Source organism: Rhipicephalus sanguineus, chromosome 7, assembly GCF_013339695.2.
Source record: "Rhipicephalus sanguineus isolate Rsan-2018 chromosome 7, BIME_Rsan_1.4, whole genome shotgun sequence".
Classification (NCBI taxonomy): Eukaryota; Metazoa; Arthropoda; class Arachnida; order Ixodida; family Ixodidae; genus Rhipicephalus; species Rhipicephalus sanguineus.
The window spans coordinates 98652006-98675835 of record NC_051182.1 but is presented as its reverse complement, the minus strand read 5'-3'; the positions used below and the strand labels follow the sequence as shown (position 1 = coordinate 98675835).

Genomic DNA, 23830 nt, shown 5'->3' with positions numbered 1-23830 from the left:
AGCTGCTTCATTTGAAATGTAAAAGCTGTTGTGGCAATTGGACAGCTTTTTTCTCCATCACCAGATGACACCAGTATTCTATGGGCCAAGGTCGCTGAAAATATTTTGTACATTGCCAGTACGTTCCGGAGAATGCAATCACTTCCTCGAAATCTTTCTAGCACCTAAAATGCCGCACGGTGCGTGATTCATCCAACATGAATATCTTTATTTCGAAATCTGTCACAACTTTATTACGCTGTTTTGTATATGAGGACAGGCACAATCTGGACTGATATGCTCTCACTGGTCGATTTCTTGTACGCTTTGCAGAATCGCTCAATTATTCAGACTTCCTCGTGGCAGTACCACCATGTTCACAGCATCAATGATGAACGGTGACTCAAAGAGCTGGGCACTGTGCTTCGTGCCACTCAATTATGTTGCTGATCTGTGCACTGGGTTGGCAATGTGAACAGTTGACGTCACTAAGGCTGTCACCGGTGCCTTTAATTTCACTGTGGACAAGATTCCTTCGTCATCTTTACTTAATACTAACCCAACTCGTTTCGCACAGTATAATAACTTCATTCTTCCCAAAGTATGAGTTAATTATGGCAAACAGACCTTTCACTTTGCAGCCACATCATTATGGAATACAGTACCATTTCTAATAAAATCCAAAAAACCCATAAATTTCGCCTTGAATTAAGGAAATTTTTATGTGACATGCATTCTTCTGTATAACTGTTTTTTTTCCCTTGACCTGTTATTCTTTCTTCAAACTGTTGCCTTTTTTTTCCTCATTGTCTTCTTTAATGTTATTTGTACTGTTTATATTACCGATGACACATTGTTGATGTTAATATTGTCATTTTGTTATAACTGTATCTCAATATTTATAATTTTGTAATCTTGCTATCTTTGCTACTGTCATTGCCGATCAAATATTTATGTTTACAGCTCACAGGAGGTCCCATTTCAGTTTACACTACGGGACCTCCTCCTTTATATCCTTATCTTGTACACTGTATTATGAAAGAAAAAAAATTGATTGATTGATTCCAAGTGCTGCATGGCCACTGCTAATAATAATATCTGAGATTTTACGTCCCAAAACCAAGATATGATTATCTGAGAGACGCCGTAGTGGAGCGCTTCGGAAATTTCGACCATCTGATGTTCTTTAATGTGCTCTGACATCACACAGTACACGGGTCTCTACCATTTCGCCTCCATCGGGACTTGCAACCTTGCAACATCGGGACTTGCAATGCCACATGTGCACTTGCTTGACTTATGTCATAGATGCCACTTGCTAATACATTATTACACTCAAACCTTGGTATAACAAACATGGATATAACGAATTATCGGTTATAACGAAGTAAATGAAGAATAGTCTTGTAATATATAGTGTTACAAATAAACGTTTATAACGAATTTTCGGATATAACGAAGTTATTTTCATGGCATATGAGACTGTTATAATGAGCTTTGAGTGTAGTACCAACTGTTGCACGCGCTGCACCTGTCGTATTGAAAATATTGTGAATTGTGAACGCTGTCGTCAGTTTGACAATGAGACACAAGCATCCAATTGGACTGCGTACATGATGAATTGAGTAAATCAACCTCAACTACATTCAAGCACCCCTGTTATGGAATATACGATGATCCACATCCTGATTGGTGAACAGAGAACAAGTTTTAGCAGTGCAATCAAATTTGATGGCCACCAACCATTCAGTACAATGGAAAGTTGTGCGAGTTGCTTTTGACTCATGATGTAAAAAGGTGTGAAAAATATGACGTACAATAGAAATCACAGGATGACACGTTTTATAGCAAGTCGTCCTGTGATTTCTATTCTGCCTCATTACCTTTTTCGCACTTTTTTTACATCAACCGTTCTCGTCACTACTGTCGTAACATGATTTCGTTGATTTCCAGGCCACAAGTTCGCCCAATGCATAGTTCAGTTCCCTCGTTCAGACTGTCAGCCACAGCTTCCATCTCTACAGTGTCACTGCCCTTGGAAAGAAACAGTGCACATTACATTGTAAGAGCTGAAAATGCAGTATTTTAACAGCAGAGGCGCAAATTGCTGACTCATGTCTGTGCCTTCTTTAGAAGATGGTACAGACATGAGCCAGCGCTTGTCCCATCTTCTTCCTTCGTGTTTCGTCCATTTGTGCGCTACCCAACAATGGATGGATTCCAATTCGCCCACGTTTCAGTCCTACCATCATCTTCTTCCTTAAAGGGGCACTGACACCAATTTTCGAAAGTGAGTTTACTCAGCTATACAAATCTGTATGCAGCGACCACACGCCGCATGTGTAAATAAATGTTATTTCTCTCTCTCTGGCTCTGAGCAGGCGTGGTGCTCAGTAAATTCTCATATTTTATTTTGACATTAAAGTCTATTTTGCGTGGCACACCCACTGACATCAACACTATCGTGACGTCTGGCTACAGTGTCGATTCTGGTGACTTCACACTCAAGTATGGCTAGTTGTGATGACATCAGGTACCAAAACAAAACATTCAAAATGGCCACTTGTGCATGACCAACGGAGCCATAGAGCAGACCAGCCATGGAAACGTGAAGATATCTTGCACGAGCATGTGAGAAAAAGCTCATACCATGTTGCGAGGTCAGAGTACAGTAGAAACCGAAACTAGCTTTTAAAATTGAACATACTGTAATAACTTTTTCAGGGTGCACTCACGCTTACCAGTACATTTTCTAGGCTCTTGAGGGCCTTTCATTTGAAGCTAAAAAAGAACAACTGAAAATTTTCGTGTCAGTACCCCTTTGAGAACGGGTTCGTTTTTCAGCAAAAGTGATGCCATGGACATACTGAAGCACTTGTGTGTCTTTATGTGTTTCGTATAAAAGTGAGTCATCGTGGCTAAACTGCTGCACTGCTATGCTAGAGGGTTTGAATTCAATTCCTGTCCATGGCACATAGATGGGGGCAAGATGCAGACACCTGAGCACTTAGATTAAAGTGCTCATTAAAAACCCCAAGTGGTCAAAAACTGACCCGGAGTCCTCCACTTCAGCATGCCTCGTAATCATATTGTGGTTTTTGGAACACAAAACCCCAGAACTTCCTTTCTTTAAACCGCGCTGTTAATAAGATGTGCTGATTGTTCTGCTTATGAACATTAAGGTCATTTCTTTATTACTATAGTTTACAGCGTTATCTGTTCTGTTTCCTCACTCTGTATTGGACGGTAGCACTGCAATATATGAAAGCCCCATTTAATGCGAAAGGCCACGTGCATTCTTCCTCAGCTTATTGTCGCTTCCCACTGACTGTAACTTTCGTTCCGCAGCTTAGTTTCCTGGGAGATGGGGCTAGGGAAAGCTGTGAAGTGCAGCTCTTTTTTATCACACCTAGCAACTTTTCACATATTCTTGTGTACTGGCCATGTGGTTGAATGGATCCAAACTTATCTGTTATCTTTGCTTGATTTATTTCCCTCTAATCTTCCTTGAATCCCTTAACCGTTTTGGACGAGCAGTGCAGCTTGTCCTTGCCGCACTGTGCCCAAATCGTTTCGGACGAGTGTGGCTCGTCTGCTTGAGATAATATCTCCCCATGAGCAGTTTGAACGACACTCGCTCGTTTCCAAGCTAGTTCGTACGTCGCTTCACTGATGGCTGCACTTGCCTGGCGATTTCTTTTATTTTAACCACCATTTCACATTGTTTCGCGACTTGTGTTAGAAAATGTTGTCCAGGGAAGGTGACGCGTGCTTTGCTCATGCATTGTCGCGGAAAAGAAGGCTTTTATCATCGTACAGCTCTTCAGGTGCTCATTATTCAGATACTAAAGTTTACTTTGATGACTTGACGTGTTATATTCGCCTGTTTCTCAATAAAGACATTATTTCGCAAATCGTGAAAGACACTAATGAGCCATGAGACAATAAACTTCGTTATGCTAATTTGACTTAATATACGCTTCAATGTTTTTTCTGTCACTCAAAACATGCTTTTCAGAAGCAAAATGTTCAATATCGTTGAAAAAAAAAAGTTTTTAAACAGAAAAACTCTCAAAAAACAAGAGTTAAGGGGTTAACCAAGGTCACCTTAATAAATTACAGCCAGAACAAACATGTGAGGCATTGTTGTTAGTTTTTTATTTTTATGATCATCGTACGTGGCATAGTTGTTATACAAGCACAAATTTTGCTCTGTCATAACAACTTAACGACTACAGCGATGCAACGACCAGGCACTTTGAGACCCATCTTTAATTTCAAATTACAATGTGCATTCGTACTCGTCGAATGCCAACATTTATTTGCAGGAAGCATGTGCCAGAATTCTGACAGCTTCGAAATGATATGGCATATTTGAGTTCTAAGTGAACCCCAGACAACACCCAATATGGGGCTCTGGGGGCTGCAGTGATTCTAGATCAGATGTAGAAAACTTCTGCATTCCAAATAATTCAAAAGGAAAAGAAAAGCAATCCTTAAACTTCAGCTTACAAAAGAAACTTGGCTTATATACCTGCATGCCAAGTTCAAACTCATAAGACTAATTGCTAATTGAAGATGAATCAACTGTTCCCTCTCATTCAGCTCATAAGTGTATATCCTATTATACGACACTAATAATACATTTGGCTGATCAAAATCGAGCACTATGTAAAGGTTCAGCTGCTTCTCAGAATGCTTGGAGGCATAGGTGTGTGCATGAGGGGGTGCGGGCACCCCCCCCCCTGTAATCATCAAAGGCGGGCACCAAGTCTGTTCCGCATATGACCACAAAGGTTTTTGACGATAATGGCGACCAAGGACGCCTCATGTTGCATTCCAAAACTGTTTAGTACTTTCCACTTTTATCCTCGGAAAGCCATGGATCAAAGGCAGGCCATTGTGAGAAACACGTCATCGCTTCATCTTCACGTTTGCATCATTGTGAAGCTTTTCTTTTCTTTGGATTCGACCAATAAGAGCAATAAGAGGGGGGCGGGGTGCGGCGGCGAAACTTTGCCCCCCCCTCCCCCCTAATGTAGAACTCTGCGCACACCTATGATTGGGGGCGCTCGTGCCCTCGGCCTGGAAGCGGAACAACGATGCAGCAGAGTTCCGGTCACATGGCTGCGGCAGCTTCCACAGAAGTTGCGTCTGATATGACACCATTTCAATGGCAACACCATGAAGCACGCACACCTTGTTTTTCTGCAACAGAAGATGCGCTGGCATGTTCCCTGTTCCAGCCTCCAATTGGCTAGCAGCTTCACATTTGGCTCGTTCACACTTTCTCTGGCTTCGATCAGGATTGGGGTTCCATACCGCTGTGATTCAAGTAGAACACGGGTAGGCACCAGTCAAAAGCACTGTCAGGCTCCAACGAGCCAGTTCTGTCCTTAAAAATACAGGCTCACTTCCTAACCTGTCTCATGCAAGATGTCTCTACACAACACTTTGGCTCACGCTCGTGACGACACGGATAAGAGCGATGACGTCATCACCAACGATGTTGAGCGCAGTTTGTCGTCTTCTCCAGGGCGTGGTAAGTAGTTCTCAACAGCGTTGCATCACCACTGCCACCAGTTCCAGTCGAAGCGGGTCCTCGAGACCCAGCCAGTCGCGGTACACGTCTAGCACGGCCGTGTTGGCGCCCGGCGGCTGACACTGGACCTGCATTGTACTGCGTCTTCGACGCGCCTCAACAGTGCTTTCGAGTCACCGTCAGTCCGGTCGCAACTGCGCTCCACCATTGAGGCACCCTGCATGCATGAAATCGTTAAAAAGATATTAAAGAAAAACCGCCGCCAGCGCCCCATGAGCGTGGCACGGAAGTCATGCTGTACATGACATGCGTGTCATGATTTTCATGGTGACTCGTGTTATTTATGTTCGTTACACAGTCACGTCGCGCAATACCAATTTCGGGGTAGATCAAACTAGCGAAACGGCCGCCAGCGCACCATGAGCGTAGCATGTAAATCATGCTGTACATGACATGCGTGTCATGATTTTCATGTTATGACTTGTCATTTATGTTCGTCATACAGTCATATTATGCCATACCAATTTTGGTGCACATTCGATGAACCAAGCGACCAGGAGAGCACAAAGTCGTAGGCGGCTCGATGGATGGATGGATGGATGGACGGACGGATAGATAGATAGATACGCTCAAAGTCGCAGAAGTTCGCTAAGAAATGCTTCGCATTTAAAACACGGAAAAAAAAAGAGAGAAAGGTTGAATAGGTCTGATCATTTCTACATGCAGTAGTACTTGACACAAAGAACCTGTGTTGGAGGGCTAGTTGGTAAGACATTATTTCAGGAACTGAAACTGCACTGGGGATCACAAGAGTAGAAAAAGACTGATCAAACACAGCATCCCTCCAGTCTTTTTCTATTATTGTGGTATTTCATCCCCAGCACAGTTTAAGTTTCCAAAATAATTATTCGACACAGTTTTGAACAAATGGCTATACTACTGGAAGTTTACATGTGTGCACTGCCCACACGCCAGCCTGCACTGGGGCTGCGTGACGACAGGCATGAAAGGGTCCCTTTCATGCTTTAAAAGGTCTTTTTTGATTTTTTTTCCCACTTCGCACATGCCATACTTTTACCATAACCGTGTCTGAAGTCTATGTTGTAAAAGTAGGATGCTTTGAAAAAAAAATTACACCATCTCCCGCTAAAGGGGACCATGAGGCGATGCGAAGCCGGAGCACTTGCACGTTCGCGTTCCGATGGCATTCGTTGGGCATGCTACCAACCTCGTGTCGTAGAATGCGAAGAGGAACACTACGCGTGTCGTGTCTTCCCTCTAGCCTGGCCGTTAATTCTCACAGGGCGAGCAGGAAACGCGGTCGACAGGCGCGCGAGAGGGGGGCAGCGTAGGAGAGGAGAGAGAGGGGGAGGGGACGCGCATGCGCTGGCGCTCATCGCGGCGTTGCGCAGGAGAGAATTTCAGCATGTCGAGCCCGCATTTCAGAAGAGTCAACTGAAGCAAGCGCTGGACTGAACGCGCGCAGCGCTCTACCACTTGAAAGAGAGGAGACTAGAGGAGGAGAGTAGCGCATGTGCCGTGAGAGCAGAAGCGAGAACGCAGGAGAAGCTCAAGCAGCTGCTGGGAGAGAAGTGCAGAGAGTAACGCGCAGCAGTTGGAAAGAGGGAAGGAGGACAGTTGCGCATGCGTAGTGTGAGTGTGGACTACCAAGCCGTGGGACATGCCCCTGAGCAAGAGATGCTTCGCATCTAAAATGTTGTGTGATATGCGGATGCAGTTTTCACGGGTAGCATAGGAAAATCATAAGTGCACCCAAATATGGTCATTATAACTGATAGATCATTACAAGCTGATGTACAAGACAGTTGGGAATAAGAGACACCAGTGTGCCTACATCAAAACAGAGGTTGATCAGAACATGAGATTGTGGTACCATGCTTTTGGACACCTCTTATAAGGGACAAGAACTGCTCTCCAGTGGGTGTCTCTTATAAAAGGGCTCAACTGTATCTCAGATAGTTATAAGTGGGTTCAAATACATATCCTTCACCATAACTGACAAAGTTAGTCCTTGTTCAGTTACTGGTGCAAGTGTTTCTTTCATCGGCAATGAATGCAACACATTTTCATAAAGCTTGCACTGCTTTCAAGAAAAGTGACAGGAGAAGATGAATCCCTGGCCAAGGCTTACCCGCGGGACAGGCCATGATCTCGATGAAGTGGTACGGACACTTTGACCGCTTCATCTTCTGCACCACGTTCTGGATGTTGCGGAAGCCATTGGCGATGGCGAAGCGCAGAACGGTCTCCCCACCAAGCTCCAGTGTCACTTCACGAAAGTCCTGGTTCCTGCGGGGTTATTTAGGGGCGAAGCACCTTAGGGCGTGTCAGCGTGCATCGTCGTCTGCTGTCGTGTCAGTCCATTTGCTTGAACGCAAGAGAGGGCGCCACCGCCTCAGCGCTCGCCATGTGGCGAGAAAGAGCAAATGGTGCGTGTTGCCTATGGAAACGCTCTTTCTGCGATGAATGCTGAACTACCAGCTCACGCGAGAGACAATGTAAATGCAGGCAGCGTCTGCTAGCAAGTTTCTTGATTGAAAAATCGACTACTCACGCTGCACAACTTGACCTACAATGTAGTGCTGGTGGGAGATTTCTCTTGTGCGTAGTTGAACAATAAAGATTCGCAGCGTGCACGTTAACTAAAAGTGGACTGCGGGCCCCTGTGTATAACACAATCTTTCTTCTGTCTCTCGTTGCCCATTAGCAGAGATTTTGCTGTGGGAAACACCAGTGCACACTGCATGCATCACCCCTCCACAGGTTTCACGTTAGTGCAGCTGAAACACCCTTCCCTACATGCTTCACCCCTACCCAATTTTTTTGGCTGTCGAACCAATTAGTACCTGAATTTCAGTGTTATCAGAGGTGCCATTATTTATAAAATGTGCGAGCCTCACTTCTGCAACGTGCACGTACAAATCCGAAAATGAAAGAAAATGATTTTTTTAAAAGTCATTCGGAGAGTGCCAGTGACTGACCATAGTGAGGATACGCACGGTCATTGGGCCAAAACTTATCAGAAATTATGAAGTGTTGTTGGGAATTACTTCTGAAAGCTATGAAGCTCATACAGAACTCCGCTCCTTGAAACCAAAGGCTGCTATATTTTGAAAGACAAAGAACTGCGAAGAGTACCACGTACGCCACGGCTATGATAAAATCCTGGTTAACAAGCAGTAGATAAAACGGGCCACCTTTTATCGCCGAGTTTGCAACAAATGTTTTCTCATGGAAGGCCGCGCTATCAGATCCGAAATTTCTAGCGTGTAGCTTGTCGCAATTCACCTCACTTTTAAAGCTTGTCGTAGCGCTCATAAAATTTGCTACAGCTGTAGTTTGCTCAACACCATCTGATGCTCTACTAATAGAACTACGGCAGTCGTCATCCTGCCGTCAACTTTGTATTTGGTATTTATGTGCGTGCAAGCCTGGGAGTGTTAGCCAGTGCTGCTCACGGTTATGACAGAGAGTGTGGAACACACATCTTTTTTTGCCAGCTGGCTTCACGTAGCATTTGATCTTTTTATGATCTGACAGCTGACCAACAAACCCTCGCAATTGGTAGAGCATCGGACGCGTTATCCGAAGGTTGTAGGTTCAGTCCCTACTGGCGGCAAGTTGTCTTTTCGTCCACTCTAACTTCTTTACGTTTATATCGTCATCACTAAGCTACATTTAAAGACTACAAATAAATATTGTCCCCTATTGCCGCCTTGCCTTCATGGTCTGTTGATTTGATTAGGTTGTATCTAACGAAGAAAACAAGCCCTTGATCGATTCCCCTTCTTTCGTACACTACATGCAAGCATCATGTAACACAGCCTTTGTACGGGAATCCGTTTCATCACCTGAGTGTCTTGAAGACCACCTCTTCGGGTCTGCGGTGAAAGAGTAGCCTCGCTGCTTCCACGAAGACGTACTCACAGTAGCCGCCGGATCCAGACCCCGGGTGCCTGTAGGGACGGCCACCAGTTTCGCAGCGGAACCTGCAAGGCGTTGCAAAGTTTATTAAAGTGTTTTAGAAGTGATAGCAATACCGTGCCATTTACACTACGATATAACTGAATGGATATGGAACAAAAATATGAAAAAATAAAGGCATTCAAATTCAACTCAGAAAATGAGACTGCTCCGATAAGCAATGTTTGTTTCACATATTTTTGAACAGATGGCTGTATTTTTGGAGGATTGTGAGCATGCGGTGGCTGCATACCTGTGAGCACGGAGTGATGTCAAGCGTGCCAGTGATGGTAGCACAGTGTGCGCTTTCCCGTCCTTCTACTTCCCTTTCTCCGCCTTTCCTTTACAACCCTCTCTAACCCTTCTACAAAGGCATTGAAGACGTGCCCCTTCCCAGGAGCATTGCTCGTTGCCGGTACTGTTCCATAAACTCATTGATTTCAGGGCAGTACTTAAAAAGAAACTATTCCTCCATGCCCAGGCAGTACTTAGACAGCTGAAGTTTCCACTTAACAACTCAGACTGGTGTAAAAGTAAAAAAACATGCGCTGCGGCACTAGTTAGCTAATCAGCAGCGGTGACTGTCCACTCACAGTGAATCTGATGCTGCTGAGGGCAATTCACCAAACGACTTGTCTTCTTTCACCAGCATCGATTCAACTTCAACTGCAAATGAAAAGAAAAGCTCCTGCTTACACACTGAACAACTGAGACGCTCCTTAAATCTACTGATACATACAAGCAGAGAAAATTGTTTCGAAAGTTTAAAATGACATGAGAAGAACGCCTCTAAAGAAAAAACTGCAGTAGACTCTCACTAAATGGAACCTGAAGGGACCAGGAATATATGTTCCGTTTAACAGGAGTTCCGTTTACTGAAATATGAAAAGGGGGGCGGAGTTCAAGTATGAAACCAATCATCTTAAAGGTAATTGTTCCATTTGAGGAGCAATTCCACTTACTGAGAGTCTACGGTATGTGGTCCAAAATGTGGCATCTTAAGCAAGTGAAATAACTCAGAAATTGCATGCTGTGAGCAGTCAACTGGCATTTGATACAAATATGCACGTACACATAGCAAGTAATCACATACATATGTACCAACACACTCAGCTCTCTACCTCACCAGAGTGTATTTTCAATGTTTTCCATCATGAACATATGAATTACAAAAACTTTGACTGCATAAATGAGGTTTGACCAATATATTATTTCTGGGTAATGCAGGCAATGTCTACACATACTGATGCTAGCACCAAACATGACTTAACGACTTTGTGGCACTGAGGCTTACTTCCAGTCTATTTCATGAACAGTGTTTGCAAGTGCTATTTTGCAATCTGCAAAAACAAATAAATATCAGGACTGGAGAAAAAAGAAAGCAACAGGGTTGGTCATTGTTTGCAAAGTGCGACCAATTGTTTTGCGACCACACATATTTCGCAGCATTGGCACGGCATTTCCACTACCCGAGTATACGTTTCTAATGTGGCCGAAAATTTCTCTGCAGTTCACCTTTAAAGGGCCCCTGAAACATTTCTTTTGAATTATGGAAGAGGCCAGGTTAATATCTAAAGCAAATTATCCATGTCATAATTTAAGCAAAGCACCTAGTAACGAGTGATGCAGGGGCGATTAAAGGTTAGGTTGCCATATTCAGTATTCGTCTAGTTGATCTCTCTGCCACCAGATGCCACCACGAACCTAGCCACTCACATCTTCTCTTCGGTACGAATACATGACTCGCACAAGTGAAGTCCCAAAATAAAGATGGCTGAACACTCAGTGCTGTGGTGCATTAAGATCTGTAGCGATGCGGATGCTTAAAGCCTCGTAATAAATCATACTTTATGTAAAGCGCTTCAACCAGGTTATTAGTGATCTGAAGAACCCTTGCTAATAGCTCAATGGGTTTGCAAAAAACTGTCAAAATTATTTGAGGGTTCCTTTGAGATCCTCTCAACCGTAAAAGATCGCTGTACATTTTCCCTTGAACAAAGAAATACAAAATCACTTTGTTTTGAGTTAGCACATGTTCTTTGCTGCACTTTCATGGGAACATGCAGTTAAAACATAAAAGTACGCAAGAAAGCCAAGACGAGGAACACATGTCGTACCAGAAGTGATGACGCAGTCAACATCTCTCGTACTGTATATCTCATCGTAGAAGTCTGCCCGTGACGCTTCCAGCTTCTTGTCGTAGCAGGGCATCACGCTGACGTGGTAAATCTGGGTGCAGAATACAATGAAAGGCAAAGCTCATGTGAAAGCTACCTACAAGCTAGCAATGACATGTCAAGCACCCTCTATTTTAACAGGGGAGCTGTTTAAACTCGAGGTATAGGGAACCCAAGCTCAAGTTAACGGCGCGACAACAGCGCCACACTGCAGCTCTGGAGAGAAGCTTTAGCGAAACTGGGGGCAGGCGCAGCCGACTCAGCCTGTTTGCCAGCAGCGGGAACATGCTCGTGCTTTGCTCAGTCGGTGCGGGAAACTGGGGTGGCGTGCTGACAGCTTGGCACGCTGAACCGAGAGGCTTGCTGTGTGAAGCTGCATTTCCGTGTTGGCAGAAGCGACCCCGTGGAAGCGGAAGCAAGGTATTGCTGTGTCGTGGCCTGCCACAACAGTGCAGACAACACCAAGGCACGCGATTCACGTGTGAAACTGTATCGGTTCCCGGACATGTCGCACGAGAGATAAAGGCGACAAGCGTGGATCACCGTAGTAAGGAGAATCAAGTATGTCCTGCTGACAGCGCTGTCTCGCCTTCTGCTTTGGCAGTCTCAGTTCATCGCTTTCGTTCGTTTTGATTACCTGAATTGGTACGTGACACGGCACATGCACACAGCGACTACAGTAATGATTACTCGCTGTCTTCTCGCATTGTGGAAGCCCAGTTACGGTTGTAGGTGAAACAACTTTGTGTTTTGATTCCCCGTGTTTGTGAGACGTACCCGTCGTTGAACGTTCACATTCGCGTTATACCACTAGTGTTGCGCAGTTGGTTGAATTCAACTGAACTCGGCACATTGTCAAAAGTTCAGTGCCTGCAATTTACGTGTCGGGAAGGCTGCTTTATCACACCGGAACAGACGTCTGTGCATTTTCAGCAAACTTTGACATCGTTCTGCTGGTTCGATTTGTTTTTTCACTTTATTAGGGTGATATATTTAAGCCGCTAAATATAGACAGGCACCTGTTTTCTACTGTTTCATGGGATGGTGTAATGAAAACTGTGGAAACTGATCACCTTGGAGATAACTACCTACACGCGTTATATGCAGAATATGACGGGATATGCCGTGTCATCTACAATGAGAGAGATCCCTTACAGGGGCAGGGACAACACTGAAGGAACTAGTTTTGATCCAGCTTTCTGGATGTGAGGGAGGGTAGCTGAAAGGTAAATTAAAATCTCAGGGGGGCACTGCCTCCCCAACTCCTCCCCTGGTGCCACCCTAGATATGACCGCAGTTCCACTGTTCCCTCTTCATGTGATCGCTCTCAACAAGCTATTGATAAGATCATCATCATCATCCTGACTACACCCACTGCAGGGCAAAGGCCTCTCCCAAGTTTCACCAATCAACCTGGTCCTGTGCTTGCTGCGCCCATGTTATACCCGCAAACTTCTTAATCTCATCGGCCCACCCAACTTTCTGCCTACCCCGCATGCGTTTGCCTTGTCTTGAAATCCAGTCTGTTACTCTTATTGACCAGCGGTTATCTTGCCTATGTGCTACATGCCCTGACCTATCCATTTCTTCTTCTTGATTTCGACTAAGATGTCCTTAACACCCGTTCGTTCACTGACCCACTCTGCTCTCTTCTTGTCCCTTAAGGTTTCACCTGTCATTTTCCTTTCCACGGCTCGCTGTGTTGTCCTCAATTTAAGTAGAACCCCCTTCATAAGCCTCCAGGTTTCTGCACCGTAGGTAAGTACCGGCCGGTATAATGATATTAAAGTGCTCAACACCAACACTCTGTTCACTCACCTGGTCAGGCTTTTTTCCCAGCCTACCGGCCAGAAACTTCTTGACCAGCGACCCCATGATCTGCTGCGGTGAACGGGCTCGGCTGATGTGTGGGAGCAGTACGTCGCCGTGGGTCTTCTCGGCATAGCAAACAAATCCTGGACAAATAGTGCGGTTTGTGCTGAAATGCAGTACAATGGTGCACCACCCACCTCAATTAGGTTTTGAAGAGAGTCACTCAAGGCATAGGTCTTAGTTTTTGTTGCTTTTTCAATCTCAGTGAGGCCTGGTCGGCTAATTACATTAACTAAGCACAGCGGACGAGACTGCTAGTCTTGAAATTACTTTGATTAATCGATTTACGAAGTTTAATGGCATATCACCTGAATTGACAAGACGCAATCTAACAGACGATGACTACAAGAAACCATGAATTCTGTGCGAAGCCAAAAGGAAGAACCACGGGTTCAAACGGCAGAAACACACATGACTATAGAGAACTAATGACGCTAAAAAGAAAAGATATCTTTTTGTGTCAAAGAAGGATAGATGGGACACTGATGCACAGATCACCAGCTTGGTGATTCATGGTTGGCAATTCATGGTTTGTTGTAGTCGTCAGTTATATATTGCATCTTGTCAATTTAGGTGATATGCAGTTGGTGCTGTCCTTTTATATTTATGTGCTTCTTGTTTTCAATAAAATTTCAGTTGCGAGTATGTGCTTGTCCGTACATCTTCTTTCTTCGTCTTTGTTAGTGTTGCGCTACCAAATAATCAAAATGGAACCGTACACCAACTCGCCCATATGTCTACGCTTCCACAGTATATTTCGTTCTGATCACCCTACCTGGACACGATGACGCCAAGAGAGGCAAGGCAGTTCGGTCGCTGTCCCTCCGCGCCCATCGCTCAATGAAATCCCAAAGCACCTCGATGAGGGCGAACTCGCGGCCAAACGTCGAGTCCAAGACATAGTGCGCCCCTGCAGTGGCACAAGGAAGACTTGTTAGGTTTCATTCACACTGGTAACTTGCAGTGGTTGTGTGAGTTGCGAAATAACCAGTCGCAACTGGTCACTTTGAAACCCAGAGTTTGTCAGAAATCCTTCTAGTTGGGAGTAGACATTGCAAGTAGTAAAAGCTCCTATAATTGTTCATTTTTACAGCTGGTGTCTAACTATCACCTACTTACAAGTGATGAGAACTAACAGACAATAATGCCAATGAAAGTGAGGACTCTTTTTTTGAAAAAAAGTGTTCCACACTCACCACCATGGCTGCAATCGGCGCTGACTAACGCTCCTAGGTTTAAATGCACACATATACCCCATAAAGTGGACGGGACGATGACCGCTGCCGTAGCTCAGTGGTAGAGCGTCGGGCGCGTTATTTGAAGGTCGCAGGTTCAGTCCCTGCCGGCGGCAGGTTATCTTTTCGTCCACTTTACTTTCTTCACATTTATATCCAAATTTCTACAAATAACATCCCCTATGCTTTCCTAATAATAATATCTGGGGTTTAACGTCCCAAAACCACGATATGATTATGAGGGACGCAGTGGAGGGCTCTGGAAATTTTGACCACCTGGGGTTGTTTAACGTGCACCTAAATCTAAGTACACGGGCCTCAAACATTTTTGCCTCCATCAAAAATGAAGCCGCCGCAGCCAGGATTCAATCCCACAACCTTCGGGTCAGCAGTCGAGTGCCATAACCACTAGACCACCGTGGCGGGGCCCTATGCTTTCCTTGGCATTATTGTCTGTTAGTTCTCATTATTATTGTGTCTAAAAAAGAAAAACAAGCCCTTAAAAGTCATTTTCTTTCCTACTTACAAGTGGCATTTTGGCACAAAGGCAACCGCCATGGGCCACTTGATAACCGCTCAATTTTTCAGTTGCACAACAGCAGTCACAAACAGTGATGCTACCGAGGACTTCTGATTTGGAGCAATTTTTGGAGCAGCAAAATTTCCGTTTTGGAGCACTTTGGAGCAGCAAAATTTTCATCTTGGAGCACTTTGGAGCAGATAATTTTGCATCTGGGAGCACTTTGGAGCAGGGAATCTTATATCCTGGAGTGCAATACAGAAGCATATTGCATTAACATTCAAGCACCTGAGTATTATTATGGGGCTCTTATGCAGGCTAGAAATATTTCGATTCATTGCAAATCTCATGGAAAAAGTTATCTCAGGAGCATAGGCGTGCGCACAGCCCCCCCCCTAATCACCTAAGGGGGGGGGGGGGCGAAATCTGCCCCTTACATTGACCCTTGCGATAGCAATTATATGGACACTCTCGGCGGATTTTTGCCGTCGCCGTTGCCGTAATTTTCCGTATAAAGTCCAAATTAATAACATCACCACGCGCATTCTAGCCGCGAGTAAAAGCTCGCGAGCGTGGCGACGAACGCGGCTGAAGCGGAGATTAAACTAGCCGGCCGTCTGTCTCCGCCGCACGAACAGCGCATGAGATAACATCTTCCGGCGTGCGGGCCTGCCGTCGATTGCTCATCAAACAGAGGGGAAACGCCCCGCCTGTCTTTCGTAAGGAGCATGAGGGGACGCCAGGGGAGCGGAAGGGGGGGGGGGGCATCGCTCGAAGGGCGCAGTCGCTTGCGCGCGCGCTATCTCGAGGCATCAGGAGACGGCTCGTAAACTTGCTGTGCTCTCAACGCTTACTTCGCGTTTAGAAAACTCGGAGCAAGAAAACGCTTCGGTTCCTGGAGGGGCCATATTCCCTTAAACCAGCGTTCTGTTGAGTTACGCGAGATCGGATCCAAAAGAGTTAGCTGCTAGTCTTACTTCGTTTCACAATACAATTTTTTGGTATCGCATTCATTTCTTCGCTCTTAAGCGAAACTTAGTTTTTTTAACCATTAGCTATTGACCCCCGAAAGCAAGGGGCGGACGTGTAACATGGCGTAGCCGCTTCATTGTGGGCCGTCAGCGACGGGCCCGCTACTGACAGCTGCGCATTTGCGGCTGCTCCGACCAGGAGATGTGATTTTACTAATGAGATGACATTTTAAAAAAAAAAAACAAGCAAAAAATTCGAATTGGGCTCGAAAGGGCAGGGCCTTTTAGGGGGTATTTACCGCAGAGTGATTACAAACTCAGACGTGCTGGCGGAAGGAATTACGAAAAAGCTGTTCTGGATGAAGATCCATGGATAAAGTATATCTGAGGAAAAGTGTCAACGCGTTTCCACCGTTCGCGTGCTCTTCCATAAACACGAAGCAAGGAAAATTCGATATTGTCCCATATATCTACTGCGAGCGATATCCCAGATTTCATTCCGCGATGTCCGGAAACAGAAGTGACAGACATTTTAGCGGCACTCATGTAGTTGTTACTGAACATTGCTTTCCTTACGTGCCATGCGACGCTTGAAACGAGCTATCAGCAGCGTTTCTGGAACAGACGATGTCCGCCGAAGAATCGCCGTCGCACTTTCTCGCTACCGATAGGCCTAGACGTCACGAGCCTCTGGGGAGAGCGCGTTTTGCTGTCGAGCCAACTTGCAAAACAGGAGCTGCGTCGGCACCGTGCATGGCATCGTGGCTTACTCGGAACGCACGCGCGAGCGCTATTTATTCAGCGGAATAATTCTTGGTCCATGATTGCGACTTTAATGGCAGCCCCAAGATCGAGCTGCACATGTTCTGACGCGCCGGCGGTGCGATTGCCGGTGATAGGCGCCCCCAAACCCGAGACTTTGGCGAAGTTTGGCGCAAATTTCGTCGATATTATCAGGATGGCGCAGTAGATACAATTTGGCGCACTTTGGCGCAGTTGGCGCAGGAGTGGAATCACTGCACAAAGCTGCTGAAGCAACAAATGCTGCAAGGCATCTGTATGCACTGAAGCTTAATTTATATTATTAAAATGGTTTGAGTATATGCGAACGGTACCAATTACTGGACACTATGGCATGGCGACAGGCAGGGCAAGTCCCGCTTGTTGGTCTGGAACATCGGTCCACAGAAGATTGCAGTTGCACTATATAGAACCTTTCATCGTTTACAAACACAGGCCCTGGAAAGCTTCCGGTTTTGTGCGTTGACGTAGCCTAATTGGCGGGGAACAAAAAGCATTGGCGAGTAGCCTGCAGATTTTCAACACTTTTTCTCTTTGTCTAGCTGAATATTTCAAATGAATAATCTTCTAAGCCATACGCAAGATTAAAAGAGATAACAATTGATTTTATGCACCTCCATTTTACCTGAAAAGGCAAAAAGAGACTTTCCTTATTCTGAGACTAATTAAAAACATGCTTCCTGCTTTGGTGCTAGAGACAGATAAATGAAGTAACCAAAAGTTTTTTGGGGCACAACACTTGCTGCTACTATCGCAATTTTGAAACTGTCCATAGCTCAGACACATGGTATAGGTGCACAAACCTACGCAGAAAACTTAGACACAACAAGCGCTTCTTGCATCTATGTTTTTGGTGTCCATGTGTTTACGTCTTGACAAGAAACATCAGTTTCTGTCCGTCACTCCTTGCTAATCAGCAGTTTGTCAGTCACTCGGCCTCTGTTAATCACCAGTGTGAAAGTTCCATTAGAACACCATGACGTCAGTGTAACTGTATGGCGACAGTGACAGCTTTCTCATTTATAGGCACGTCAAAGTGATGTAACAAACATAAAGCAGAGTTAAGTGAAAATGTTGGCAAATGCTGATTCATGCAAGTTCCCACATTGCAGAAGAACCATGTGGTGGACAATCCGGTGCACGTTAGCGGCTTCATTGGGCAGAACTGCACCTCTGATACACAAAGATATAAACAAAGCAGCAGGACAAGTGTTAAACCTTATAGTTAAACTTAATTATTCTTACAAGCATAAATCAATGCAACAAGATAAAGGAATCTCTAAAAACATGAAATAAAGGAAAATAACAGGAGCACAGCAATGAAAGTAAATGGAAAAGCAAGGAAACAAGACTAATAACTGCCTTCGCCAACACATATACAGAAGTGCTTATGACACTGCACCACATTCAAGCGAGTGCTGTTAACATCCATTAGTGACTGCTTGTTTTGTATCTGAGCAAATAACATTGGCTGGTTGTCACTGCTAGCTGTGCGAGTCTCCGTTCATACGTTTCTCGCTTTTATTGCGCTGTCAGAACAATGCACTCGATACCATTCATGAAATTGGTGCAGCTAGGCGCTAGTGGTGCGAAGACTAAGGATACAGCAAAGCTGGCGGTGTTCCCCTCCCCCTCATTTCCCTTTCCCACCCCTTGCTATAATATACTGTACAGGACTATGCTATGCTTCACCCTCTCCCCTCATCCTTTCCCTCCTCGTAACCCTCACTTCCCTTCCCCACCTCTTGCTATACTATACTACACAAGACTATAGTATGCTTTATTCTTTCCCCAACCCATCCTTATTCTTCTAGTTATTTCACTCTCATGGTTCGGCTCCGTGGTTACTACCTGTCCTATGTAGACGTACTCCTTTACAACTTCCAGTGTCTCGCCACCTATCGCAAAGCGCTGTTCTCTACCAAGATTGTTCCACATTACTTTAGTTTTATGCATATTAATTTTCAGACCTACTCTTCTACTTTCCGTATCCAGTTCAGTAATCATGAGCTGCAATTCGTCTCCCGCGTTACTCATCAATGCAATGTCATCAGCGAATCGTAGGTTACTGAGATACTCTCCATTGACTCTTATCCCTAGCTCTTCCCAATCTAGGGCCCTGAAAACCTCCTGTAAACACGCGGTGAATAACATTGGAGAGATCGTGTCTCCCTGCCGTACGCCCTTCTTTATTGGGATTCTGTCGCTTTCTTTATGGAGGACTATAGTGGCTGTGGATCCGCTGTAGATTTCTTCCATTATGTTTATATAGGCTTCGTCGATGCCTTGATTCCGCAGTGCCTGCATGACTGCTGATGTCTCCACCGAATCAAATGCCTTCTCGTAATCTATGAAGGCTATGTATAGGGGTTGGTTGTATTCCGCGCATTTCTCTATCACCGGATTAATAGTATGAATATGGTCTATTGTTGAGAATCCTGTACGAAATCCTGCCTGGTCCCTTGGTTGATTGAACTCCAATGTCGTATTAATTCTGTTAGCAATTACTTTTGTAAATAGCTTGTAGACAACCGACAGTAAGCTTATGGGCCTGTAATTTTTCAGGTCTTTGACGTCCCCTTTCTTATGGATCAAGATGATGTTGGCATTCTTCCAAGATTCTGGTATCCTCCCCGTCGAGAGGCACTTCGTATACAGGGTGGCCAGTTTCTCTAACATAATCTCTCCACCGTCTTTCAACAGGTCTGATGTTACCTGATCCTCACCAGCTGCTTTGCCTCTTTGCATTCCCTTTAGGGCTTTCTTTACTTCTCCTGTCAATACTGGTGGGATGTCAGATTCCTCTGCGCTATTACTCCTTCTTACGTTATCATCCTGAATGGCTCGGCTGCTGTACAGATCTCTGTAGAACTCTTCCGCTACCTCAACTATTCTATCCATATTGTTTGTGACCTTGCCTTTCTTATCCCTTAATGCATACATCTGATTTTTGCCTATGCACAGTTTTGTCTTCATAGCTTTGAGGCTTCTTCCGTTCTTTAGAGCATGCTCAATTCGGCAAGCATTATCAAATCATGAATGGTAATCTACCACTATCCCTCAAGAGGAAGGTATATAACAGCTGCATCTTACCGGTACTTACCTACGGAGCAGAAACCTGGAGACTTACAAAGAGGGTTCAACTTAAATTGAGGACGACGCAGCGAGCGATGGAAAGGAAAATGATAGGTGTAACCTTAAGAGACAGGAAGAGAGCAGAGTGGGTCAGGGAACAAACGGGGGTTAATGACATCATAGTTGAAATCAAGAAGAAGAAATGGATATGGGCCGGGCACGTAGCACGTCGGCAGGATAACCGGTGGTCATTAAGGGTAACTGACTGGATTCCAAGAGATGGCAAACGCGTGAGGGGGAGACAGAAAATTAGGTGGGTAGATGAGATTAAGAAGTTTGCAGGTATTACGTGGCAGCAGAAAGCACAGGACCGGGTTGATTGGCGGAACATGGGAGAGGCCTTTGCCCTGCAGTGGGCGTAGACAGGCTGATGATGATGATGATGATGATTCTTTCCCCTCCTCCTTCCTTCCCTTTCCCACCACTTCCTACACTGTACAAGGCTATGTCATGTTCTACCCTCTCCCCTCCTCCTTTCCTTTCTACTCACCCTCATTTCCCTTTCCCACCCTATTGCTATACTATACAAGGCCCAAAAGGGCAGACTGATGGGCTAGTTGGTAGTGCATAATACTGAACAGTAGTGCAAAGAAGCACACGGACGGCGACAGATCAAGACGGATCACAGCGCCAACTAACAACTCAGTCCAGACAGGCAGGTGCATGAATGATCGCTTGCGGGAGCACCGGTACAATGTCGAAAAACTCGTCTTGTCAGGCCACCTTGCCACGCATTGTGCACGTTGCGGTTGCAAGCCACCGTTCAACCGCGCACATTCGCTAGCCGAAAATTCTGACCAGCTAACGAGAGAAATTATTGAAGCAGCAGAGATTAAATACAGAGACGCTGCAAGTTGCCCTTCAATCTGTTTATGTTTATCGGAAAAGGAGATGGCATTTTTGTCGCGTCAGCCGCCTGTTTGATATGGTGGGTCGATTGCCTTGTGTACCCCTCCCCCCCTCTCCTTTTCCTTCGCGCGGTGTCGTGTGTATGTATATGCAATCACGTGCAATAAACATCTGAGGTGCTAGTTAGCACTGTGTCCCGTCTTGATCTGTCGCCGTCCGTGTACTTCTTTGCGCTACTGTTCAGAACTATACAAGGCTATGCCTTCTTTTTCTCTCTCTCTCTCTGTTTCTTCTATCTCTTTCTCTGCCATAGCGAGGCGGAGTTTTCTGTACGATCCACACGGACAAGTGAAAAGCTTAACAGCTCTGCTGTAAAAACATTGTTACCGCAAGGTCCAAAACAAAAGCAGCCACTCAGACCCACCCAATGTCTTGAAAAATCCAGTCAACCTCGCCGAAGCACTCTCGTAGCCAACGCCATACTTCCCAGCGAATGAGGCCGCCACCTGGGGGGCCACGGTGACGACGATGAGCTTGCGTTTTTCTTCAGGCTGTAAAGTATTGATTATGCACATCACTTGTACTGTTTGGCAAAATATTGCATTGCAAGCAACCACAGTGAGGAAAACAACAGTTTTTGTGAAATTAGTGCACGGAGGTTACATCAGAAGATTGTAATTTACAAGCGTTAAACAACGTAGAACAATTTCAAGCCACAAACAAACAAGTCACAACCATTGCACGGAGACAAGATGGGTGTTCCACGGGATCAAAAGCACATGGTGATGCTTATACAGCAGTGTCTAATGAGTTTATGGTGCAATGTACCGATATTAACTCGGCTCACAATATATCTATAGATGCTTCGAAATCATAGGAGGAGCAGGATTATCTTTTCTTTATCTGGGTGTTGCAATGTATCTCAACGTGATATTGGTGTCATAATATCTTAACGTTGTATGGGTGTCGTAATATCCTAACGTTTAAAACCCGCCGATCCAGTGGCACAGCCAGGGGGTGGCAGACTGGGCACGTGCCTCTCCCAAAATTTCTCTCTGCCATGGGGCACAGAGAACAAAATGACACCTGACCACACTTGCCTGTGCAGTTCCCACTTGGGATTAAGGACGTGCCCCAACCGGAATAAATTTCTGACTACGCCACTGCATGTGTTGATGTGGCCACTGCACATTACGAAATAATCACTGTAGGCACACTTCAGACCTTAAGATAACAGGATGCAAAGATTGCAGATCTTTATTTACTTGAGATTATGGAAAGATCAAACATCATCTATTCGATCCCACCAAGCAGTCGTGTGGGCATGAACTGATTAAAGTTTTTTAAATATCACGTACAAGCTTTGTTACCTGGAATTAATAAAGTTCATTAATTGATTGAACAGTTGATAATTTGCTCAGGGGAGGCTAGTTGGTGCCCGACTTTTATACCAAGAGCAGCACATGTTGACAAAACACGAAACGGAGACTTCAGCTGACTTCAGCTCATTCATGCAGCAAGTACACAAGCTTGCAAACACACTGTGAAACGCCTCCGCTTCTGCAAGTTTGTAAATCTAACAGTGGTACGTGTCATGCGAGAAATCGAGTAATGTGCACGTGCAGTCCTTGGTTCACGCAAAACAGTCAGGTGCAAGTTAGGATAGGCCTTAGGCGCTACTGCGCTTTTAACCTCTGTCGACTGCAATTCTTTTCACATGCTGCAGTTTGAACAATGACGGCTGAAAAAGACAGCAGAAAACGCACTCACCAGTTCTGCGTTTTCCTTGAGCACGGTGTAAAGCTGCTCAGAGCTCTGTTGGGTGATGAGCACGGTTTCCGCCGAAGTCACGCAACCGCTGCACGCCAGGCAGTCCGTGAGCGTTATCTGCGCCTTTTCCAGCTTGGATGCCTGGCCGGACTGCGCGATGCAACACCCACAGCGATCACTTTCCTCAACCGCATTTGCTGTTGAGTAAGACTGGTTGCACTGCTGCACGGTGCGAATTCAGTCGCAATCGAGCACGATCGGGATCGACTTTCTTGATCGCGGTTGGCTTATTTGCGCAAGTTGCGGAAGGGAGCCAATCGCCATCGGGAAATCCGATCCCGATCGGGCTCGACTGCGATTTCTCGCTCGCGATTGGCTCACAAACTACGGAGAGCAGCCACTCACCGTCGAGGAACACAATCCGCGCAAATGCTATTGGCACCTTTCCGCAGCGTGTGCAAGTGAGCCAATCGCTGCCGAGAAACTCGATCCGGATTGGGTTTGATCGCGATCGAAAGTGGCACCGTGCGACACGCGTTTAGGACATCGTTGCGAAATGCCCGCTTGTCTCACCTCGTCAACTTGAAGATAGGAGCCATCGTCCCCGATTTTGATAGACCCGAGTTTTCCGGGTCGTTTCTCTACCGTCACCGGCTTGATGCACTCCTGCAAAAGCGGAATAAAAGACGCGGAAAGTTGCGGAAACTTTATCGACAGAACAGGGACGTTCGCGTTTCTGAATAATCGACATTTCCGAGAGTCGACACTGCGACACTCTAATTATTACAGTCGCTTCGTCCCGGCGTTGGAGCCTTCAAAACTGCACTCAGCGTGTCGTGACACGCACCTGTGAGGGCCCAATAAAGTCATTTAAGTCCGTAATTCTCAACACGCCGCTAAAGCCGTCTGCCATTCCGTCCGAATCCTGCGTACGAGCTAAACAAGAAACTCCAGCCAATCGGAAAAATAAGAAAAGTTGACTGCGGTATCCAGCT

General features: G+C 45.5%; 1 protein-coding gene across 1 annotated transcript; it reads right to left on the bottom strand.

Annotated features, from left to right (window-relative positions):
- Nucleotides 1–3660: 3660 nt before the first annotated feature.
- On the bottom strand, nt 3661–23817 carry LOC119399646 (cytosolic Fe-S cluster assembly factor narfl-like). Its single transcript, XM_037666463.2, is given in 14 exon segments — nt 3661–5572; nt 5575–5652; nt 5655–5702; nt 5704–5738; nt 7674–7831; nt 9394–9531; nt 10099–10171; nt 11623–11734; nt 13501–13637; nt 14330–14464; nt 21490–21616; nt 22836–22985; nt 23409–23501; nt 23683–23817. Coding segments are annotated over 14 exon segments (1446 nt in total). The 5' UTR covers nt 23749–23817; the 3' UTR covers nt 3661–5476.
- Between the last annotated feature and the right edge of the window lie 13 nt (nt 23818–23830).